A 9,720-nucleotide genomic window follows, 5' to 3' on the forward strand; every position below is an offset into this window, starting at 1 on the left:
AAGCTTAAAAGATTCTCCTTGAAATTTGAATAAAAGGCACAGATCAACTTATGCAAAATATGGGCACATAGGATGCATCATCCCCAACAATTGTAACAGATAATTATTATTGCGTATGTAATGCGTATGCAATACATGCATTAAAAAAGGCCTCACTACTATTTTTTGGAAAAATAAGAACGCTTGAAATCATTATGGCACGTATCCCATCAATGTCTTATCATAGCCAGCATGTATTTGGTTCGCCTCAATGTATTTCAGCCCTGCCACAGGCTTCAACTATTTCAACATACTCGCCCAAGGACATTGCCTAAATGCATCTCAGCCTTATTATATGCTTTATCTCCTTATACAAGGTAGCCCTCAGCATAAGGACATTGCCTAAGTGTATATCAGCTTATCACAGTCTTCAAATACATCAATAGGCTTGTCCTCAACGCAAGAGCATCGCCTAAGTATTTTTCAACCTTATCATAGGCTCCAACTACATCAACAGTCTCGCCTTCGTAGCAAAGGCATCGTCTTAGTGATTTTTATCATTATCACTAGTTTCAACCACATCAATAGGCTCGTCCTCAATGCAAGGGCATTGCCTAAGTGTATTTCAACCTTATCACAAGCCTCAACTACTACAACAAGCTTGCCCTCAATACTAGGGCTTCGCTTACGATCAGGTTCACATACTGCCATGAAAGTCTACTCATACTAAACATTGGCATTCCACAAATTATATAAATAACCAAACTTTAACTTTAGGTACTATCGTCCTGCATTATTTCTTTGCAATTGGAAGGCGCTATAAAAGCACAAGTTCAAACAACGTGATATAGTCCACGATAAACCACAGCTTCTTCAAGAATAGAACATATAACAACCATAAACTTAACCCAAAAATCTATGCATTATATGAATAACTATGTATGGACTTGGGGGACCATTGTTATGGCTCTTTCAGTGATGTTCCAAGTATAATCATGTAATAGCCACACAATAAGCGAGCATGGGCCCATAGTCCATGTCATTTTGCCTATGTAGCAATTTGGTTGAACATCCATGAAGAGGCTAAACCCATGTATTGTGACCGAACCTATATAGAAGTTTGAGCCTCATGGATGAGGTGAGGCAAGTAGGAGCTTTGCAGAGAATCTTCCATGCAAAATCTTCAATGAATGATTGATGTGACAATTTACTGCAACAACTACCCTACCAAACCATAAGTTCAAGTCTAAAGCTCTATGCGATAGGTTTAGGGCGGCAAAAAAGATTATAACATTAAATACGTTTGATTGATTAAAATGGCTGTTCGAATGAGGCCATGTGTCTTTTAATCCAAGGGTTCTTGCTCACTCCTCCTATTATAAATGTTCAGACTTTGTGTCATTCACAGGTAATGCAAGTTTAGATTTTAAAAGCTATAACTTTGCTTTCTCTATTTTTTTTACATACTTTCCCAAAGAAGAACCCCTTTTTACATAAGTGGCTTACATCTAAAATACGTCCCATACCCAAATACTTAGATCATCAACTGACTTGACCGTCGCGATGCATACGATCACTCCCCAATTGCCAAAGAATATCTCATATTGCTAAAGGTTTTTCTTAGTGTGTATGGGCAAATGTTGGCCAGGCTACCCCTACGAAAAATGATGTCAACAATCCCTATTTCTCTTAATAGGAGTAAAGTAGGAGCAACCATTGCTTTTGGCAATATATAACATCATCACAAAATCCCAATATTTGATGCACACTGAAAATCCAATTTAAGACTTTGTACCATCATTTGAAGTTATATTCCATGAATGCAATTTGGTGTCAATGTTTCTTTTCCAAAATAAGCCCATTTAAAAATACTATTGCTTCTATATCTTCCATCCCAAAGTATCTGTTAAGAGACAAATATGAGAATAAATAAATATCAAGTTTTGTATGCATGAATGTAAATCTCTTGCATTGTGTTTAGCAAATTATTTTGTTTTGATTGAAGATCAATCACCTACTAATTATGAAGAAATTGAATACATGAACAAAATTCTATATTCAAATGCAATTGGTTCTATTATGTATTTGATGTTGGGTACTAGGCCTAACCTATCATTTACTATGAGTATACTTAGTAGGGTTATATCCAATCTAGGTCCCAATCTTTGGGAGGTTTTGAAGTGGTTGCTTGGGTACATAGAAATAATAAGTAATATAGGTCTAATATTTACACTTTCTATCGAATGTGTGAAATTAAAAGATTTTGTAGATATGGATAGAGCTAATAGATAGTGCTTTTTCTTATATGTTTACTTTGAGTAATTCTTGCATTAGTTGGCAATCATAACTTCAACATATTTTTCACTATCCACTTAATGCATTGTTACAATTGGAGCAATTAAATAGGTTCAGTGTCAAGTTTGTTTAATGAACCATGCATTTTAAGTGATAATGTAGTTGTGTATTCAAATAGTCAATCTGATATACATTTTGTAGAAACTCTATTTTTCATGAGCGTAATAAATATATTCTTAGATTATATTTTAATAAAGATAATTTTCTCAAGAGTTGGTAAGACTTGTGACAAGACTTGTGAAAGTTCTCTCATAATACAATCACTCAGATATGGGTACTAAGGTTGCACTTGATAGAGTCAAAAAGTTGTTAAAGTTTGTTGTACATTGGTAAAAGTTTGTAGGTTCCAATTTATATTGGATTCTTGATTGAGAAACTATCGATTTGTATTTGTTTGATTGTGGGTAAGAATGGAAAATGCTAAAGAAATGGGGGACTAAGAGACTAGAGATTTCTCTATATGGTTTCTTTGGTACCAAGTGGAGATTTGATAGGTTGTGAGACTAAATAAACCTTGTGATGATGATGAAAACCACGTTCCAATAAAATGCCTCATAGGCCTTGATCCAAGATTGAAGACTAAATTAAAAACTAACCTCCACAAGTGATGGCCCAATACACTGGAGTCTATGCGCCGTTTGGAAGAAAAATGCCTTTTGAACTTGTTGTTAGATCTAGTTGCATGGACCTGGACCGTTAGATTGAGGGTTGATAAGGTGAATGATGGGCACTGGGGATACAATAATTGTGCTTTAGTGTGGAGAGTTCATTATTTGAATTCTTTCATCTCTTCATCAGAACATCTAGCCATCCTCTCTCTCTCTCGACCATCTCTTTCTTCTTGCAATAATTGTTCTTTATCTCTTTGTGAGATTTCCTCTTTTTTCTTCTCTTGGTGAGATGTTTCACTCTTTGTGCGTGATTGTGTTGGAAATAACAACAATAGAGAATAAAGTAGGATGAAGATGGAAACACCAAAATAGAATGGAAAAGCTAGACTTGAACATGTAGTTAACATTGTACTCAAAGGATATTTGCCTCATCTCCAAATGCTTTTAAGGGTTTTCGAAAAATAATTTGAAGGATTAATCAAGCCTATAAATTGAATACCAATTGCACAAGTGTTCTTCCTAAATGAACAATATGAAATTTTGAAGAATAAGTTTGAATGAGAGGTTTGATGAATTTAGAATAAAATAGATTTCTTGCATATTGATTGTTAAGAAATTGATTGATTGTTTGGAAATATTCCAATTATTCACCATGAAATCAAGCCAACCATTCATGAAAAGTTGTAAATCAAAATCTGAAAGCAATCTAACAACTTGTTTTTAAAGCCATACAATTGCATGACTTAAGACATAAGGCCTCAGTCCAGTAGTCAAGGACCGATGCGATCGTATAGGCGTTCAAGTAGCCTGTCCTGCCAATTTTAATCCCTTTTGATTTCCTTCAATTTCCATATATGTTTTCTTCCATTCATCAACATGTAAGCCCAATGATTTACCTACTAATTTTGAACAACAAAATACAACGATCCCCCACTTGTTCAAAATTGTATCAATCAAAATTCAAACTAAGAAACATTCATGCATAAAGATTAGATATCTTTTGATTTAAATCTAACCATAATGTAAATCTTTCAAATTATTATCGAAATTTGAGATAGAATGAGAGATTTGAACCAGTTATTTCTTGTGATAATACCGGTGAAATTACAATCACAAGTATTATGTTTTCATAAGTTCCTCAAATTCGTTTAGTTTTATTATGGCATTGTACTTATCCTATTCACTGAATTTTTAAAAGAAAAACTCTAACTCTTTATTGAGGCTGCACCACCTCGTGGTTCACATATGTGAAATTTTTTCAGTATCTTTGTTACTTTTAAAAATATTTGTATCCCGTACCAAACTTCATTGAGAGTTTTATAAACCCATCCTCTTGTCATAACAAGCAGCACTATTAATCAAGGATAGGATTTTAAAATAAGTTGATAGTGTTTAAACTTATCCATTTATTAAATGACTTGTTATTACCTTTTGAACCTAGATATACTTATTTTGTATATTTTGATAGGGTTGCTACCATTGGTGGACTTTTAATTAAGGAGTTTAACCTGATCCTTCTTGATGTTAGCTAAGTTCTAACTAGACTTAACTTATTTTAGAGAAATTATTCCATGTTTGATTAATTTTCTGATACATTCATGTTTTAAACTCATGTGTCTAAAATTTTTATTATATACTTCGCAATATGCTCTGCTAGGGTAGCTTAACTATTATAAAGGATAGGTATCGAAGAAATATTGTTTGCATCCAAAGGAATTTCATAAAGAAAATCCCTTAGCCACTCAGCCTTTATTCCTGTTTCGACCAATGCATGTTTGTTTCTTAGTCTTCCAAGAAGCTGCACCTCATCCAAGAGTAAATACTCTACTTGAAATAGACTTATTTATTCCTAGAACTAGCATCGGTATATACTTCTAGGATAGTTGGGAACTTTGTATATTGTTGTCCAAGATTTCTTATTTTCTTCAAATAACCAAGAAACCTCCCTATGGCCTTCCAATGTTTCAAATTTGGATTGCTAGTAAACATGCTTAGTTTACTCACAATTAATGCAACATTTGATGTTGTAAATTGTATTGTGTATATAAGACTTTTAATTGCACTTGCATATTCAATTTGAGCTACTGCTCTTTCATCATTCTTTATTAACTTGATACTTGGATCCAACGGGGTGTTTATCTCTTGAATGTTCAAATGCTTGTATTTATTTATCACATTCTCTACACAATGTAATTGACTTGATGAATAACCCCCACTATCATTCTTATCTTTAATTCTAAGGATAATGTGCACTTGTTCAAAATCCTTCACTTTGAAAGTTGAGGATAGAAATTTCTTTGTTTCTTTAATTCTTTCTATGTCATTATTAATTATTAACACATCATCCATATAAAAACATACAAATGTAAAGCATAGTCACACATTTTAGTATATAAACATTTGACGTAATTTTAGAGTCAAATTACTCATGCAATTTTTTAGGTGTTTATTTTAATTCTTAGAAGGACTTGACTAATTCACACACCTTATATTCATTTTTCGGTATAACAAGTCCTTCCAGTTGTTAATATAAACATCCTTCTTGAGATCCCCATGTACGGATGTTGTTTTGTCATCAGTTGTAGAATATGTAAAATCAAAAATTGATGCTAATAAAAGCAAGATCATTATCAAGGTTATCATCATTAATTACATCTTTCCAAAACATGCAATATCTAGAAGACATTGCTTCTTTATAATTCTTAAGATCACTTTCAACTTGAAGAACGAAATGAATTATTCTTATAATATCCTTCCTATCTCCCTCAACTAAATAGAGAGAAATAAGTTGGGAATCTATTTAGTCTGATACTAAACCATTTTCTTTTCTAACTCTTTTACTTTTTGAAGTTGACTTGATAGTTCAACATCTTCGTAGATGCTTCTACATGTGATTCTCTGAAGTGTGAATGTTTACTTGAGTTTCATTTTGAGAATTTCTTGTAGCTAATACATTCTCGAAAAATTCTAAATCCCTTGATTTTATTATAACATTTCATTCTAAGTTAAATAACCAATAGGCCTTACTATTTGAGGTGTATCCTACATAGGCACTTTCTATACCTCTAGGACCTAATTTGATTATCTTAGTACCATGTTCTTGCATTAAGTAAGACAATCCACTTTGAAATAACTTATGTTACATTTTCTTCGTATTTATATTTCATATGGAGAAACCTTATTCTTAAACGATTCTTATTGACTATATGGCATGCACAAAGTAAGGCTTCATCCCATAAATTAAATGATAGCTCAACATTTAACAACATGGCATTAATAATTTCTTAGAATGTTATGTTCTATCTTTCTACTAAACCATTTTATTCAGGTGTACGTAATGCAAAACATTGGTGTATGATGACATTTTGTTCCCAAAATATTTTGAATTCAATTGAGAAGTATTCTCCACATTTATCATCTATAAGAGTCTTTATTTTTCTTCCTAATTGATTTTCAACCCCAGTCTTATATACTTTAAATGTATTAAAACCTTCATCTTTATGTTTAAGTAAGTACACACAAGTATACCTAGAGCAGTCATTTATAAATGTAATCTAGTGTCTATCATCTCATCTTGTTATCATGCTATTTAATTCACATATATTTGAATGTACAAGTTCAAGTAGATTTGATGATCTTTCTACACTACGAAATTACTTTTTAATCATCCTAGATTTAATGAAAATTTTACATTTTTCTAATCAATTTCACATTATATCAATCAAATTTTAACACTAATACCCCGTGTGTGCTAATCTTCCATGTCATAAATTAATTGAATCAATCAAATAAGCAAATGAATTATTTTTATTAGAATCATCCTCAATAATACATAAGTTGACAATTCTTTCACTCAAATAGTAGTTATCAATGAAATATCCATTTCGAGTCAGTACAAGTTTTCCCAACTCAAATACTGATTTTATTCCCCATTTTCCCAAAAGAACCTAAGTTTTTGTTCATTTCTGGTACATAAAGAAAACTGATCAAAGTAATCTTCTTTTTCGAAGTAAAGATGATATCGATATTCCCTCGCCAATCACTTTAAAGAGTCCTTCGTTTTTCATTTAAATCTCTTGTCCATCAACAATGTCATGATAAGTTTTGAAAAGTGACTTCTCATAACAAACATGAATTATAGAATAGGTTCCTTACCACCAATCCGGGATTTTGCTTTGAATTGTATTGATTTCACTCATCGTAACTTTAATTTCTTTAATGGAGTTCATATTTCCTCCTTATTTGGTTGCTTTTTATGTCTACAATCTTTTGTATAATGTCTCAAATTTTCACAACCATAGTAAGGTCCCTTGGACTTATTTTTCCTTATATTTTAGGACCAAGAGTTATTTTAGTATTTATTAGAGCGGTCAACATTGTCCATGTCATTTGGTTTTGACGAATCTTCATAAGAATTTTTGGGTTTTATCTAGCGCTCTTGATTCTTCCTCTAAGCGAAGATATTTTTGTATATGTTTCGAATAAAAAATTTCGGAATTGTGAAGAATCTTTTTCCTATGACCTTTTCAAGTTGGAGGCAATTTAGCCATAGTTGCTCCTTCTTGAAATAATTCAGGAAGTTTGATCTTGATTGCCTTCAATTTTTTGACGATCACTTGAAGTTACCTTCCTCCTTGGCTTTGTATTTTGTTTTCAAGTGATTCCTAAATTTTCTTTTGCCGAAGTCATGCTGATGAGGAGATCATACAAATGATTGGAAAGGGAATTAAGAATGTGACAACGACAAATCAATTCGTCCTCTTATTCTTTCTTTCTCTCGGCCAGTACTTCTTCAGAATCTTCATCGGTTGTGTCAAAAATTGGTTCCAAACTTGGATCAAGCACATAAAATATCTTTAACACCGTTAAAATGAACTTAAGTTTGTCTTGCCACCGGTGAAATTTGTTCCATTGAACCAATTCAAAATTAACCAAGAGACTTGGTTCATCAACTTGATGGTTGCCAAAGTATTTTCCATCTCCATCGTAGTATAAATATCGTTTGAGATTATTGGATATAACAAAAATGGAGAGTAAAGTAGGATGAAGATGAAAACACCAAAATATGAAGGAAAAACAAGACTTGAATACATAATTAACGTTGTTCTTAAACGATATTTGCCTCATCTGCAAATGCTTTTAAGGGTTCTTCGTGATTTCATTTACTGTAGCAACTAGTCTATATTTGTGACTTTGGAGTAGGGATAGGAGTTACCTTGTGTGAGAAGGGTCAAATTGAGCATTTCCATTTTGTGGTCACCTTCTTGTTGAGAAGCTGTACAGATCAAGTCTGGCTCTGATGGTAAAAGTTCAAACAGTCCAGTCGAATTCTGGAGCAGATTGAAGGCTGTTGGTTTTGTTCTTGATTTCTTGTAGTGTTGATAAATCTCATGTGATGAGGTTGAACTTTGTACCAGAAGGCCAAATGAAGTTTTTGATTGAATATTATTAAAATCCACACCACTTATTTGTGCAACTATTGATTGAGAGTCTAGAATATGGTTGTAGGCAACTTATTTGAATTCAATTTTTTTCTTGGCCTTTTTTTTTTTTTTTTTTTTTTTTAAGTAACGGGGAACCCGCAGCCGCTACCGTTCGGATGCGCATTGGGTAAACCATCGAACTGATGTAACAGCCTACAAATCACGCCAGCCAGGTAAACCACACTAAGCAAGTCCAGTGCGACAGGCTCGATCGAGAAAGTGTTAGTAGGGAAAATCAAACTCTTGATCAAAAGTCTCTACGCTCACCTACTCCACTACCTCAGCCACCCCATGAGGGTTTTTTTTTTTTTCCTGGATCGCTATATAGTTTATCGAAGCATTAGAATATCAGGGTATAATGGTTTGCTGCAGTTGATTTCTACTTTTGCCAATTTTGGATTTTTGGTTTTGTTGCATATATTTAAAATTAGTTGACATTTTTTTAACAAAACAATCAATCAAATAAACTCATCCCTAGCAACAACTCTAAATTTTAATACAAATTAACATAAAAATGATATATATATAACAAGGTAAACTATACTATACTATGCGCTTGTAACAAACTTTTCTTCCATTAACATTTCCTAATGCTTTTGTGTTCTCTTTTGATACTTTTCTTTGATCCAGTGAAAACCAGTGGTGGCGCCGGTCTTCACTTTCCTCATGCCGGTGATGGCCGCCGAACCGCCAGTCTTCATTTTCTTCATGCCAGTGATAGCCACCGCCTTTGATTTATCAAACTTGTCGCCGACCTTGCTGGAATATTTGGAAGAACCACCAGTTTTGGTGTTGCTGTCGTAATTGTACATGGGCTCTGGATCCCATTGATCAGCCCATGACGTTTCATATGAACTGTTTGATGCCATTGATGTAAGCGTCTAGAGAGAGAGAGAGAGAGATTTGTTTATAGGCTGTTATTTGAGAGAGAGAGGGAGGGAGGTTGAGAGAGAGAGGGAGGGAGATTTGTTTATAGGCTGTTGTTTGAAGAGATTACATGGAATTGAACCTTTATAAGGGAATTGCAGAAGAATCAGAACAGCGGTTCCAACAAGACGGCGGGACGACCTTTGCTTCCTCGAAATGCTGCATTTTGAAATAGAATAATGCTTTTCCTTATCTACAAGTAATAAATAAGTCGTTTAAGTTAGATAATTTTCTATTAGTACAATAAAGTTAATTATTTTCACAGAAAGTAATGTTAAGATGGAATTATAAGTATAACTTAAGAATAATTCCATTTTATGGCTAAATGTGTGCCGAGTCTGTAAGATGGAATAAGTTACCTAGAT

The 9,720-nt window shown here is 33.2% G+C and overlaps 1 protein-coding gene across 1 annotated transcript; it reads right to left on the reverse strand.

The window, feature by feature from the left end:
* Positions 1-8,915: 8,915 nt before the first annotated feature.
* LOC111396533 lies at positions 8,916-9,405 on the reverse strand. The gene has a single exon (XM_023022947.1). It carries the CDS (start codon positions 9,295-9,297, stop codon positions 9,016-9,018), a length of 282 nt encoding a protein of 93 aa, XP_022878715.1. The 5' UTR covers positions 9,298-9,405; the 3' UTR covers positions 8,916-9,015.
* Between the last annotated feature and the right edge of the window lie 315 nt (positions 9,406-9,720).

The sequence above is a fragment of the Olea europaea genome, chromosome 6 (genome assembly GCF_002742605.1).
Source record: "Olea europaea var. sylvestris chromosome 6, O_europaea_v1, whole genome shotgun sequence".
Classification (NCBI taxonomy): Eukaryota; Viridiplantae; Streptophyta; class Magnoliopsida; order Lamiales; family Oleaceae; genus Olea; species Olea europaea.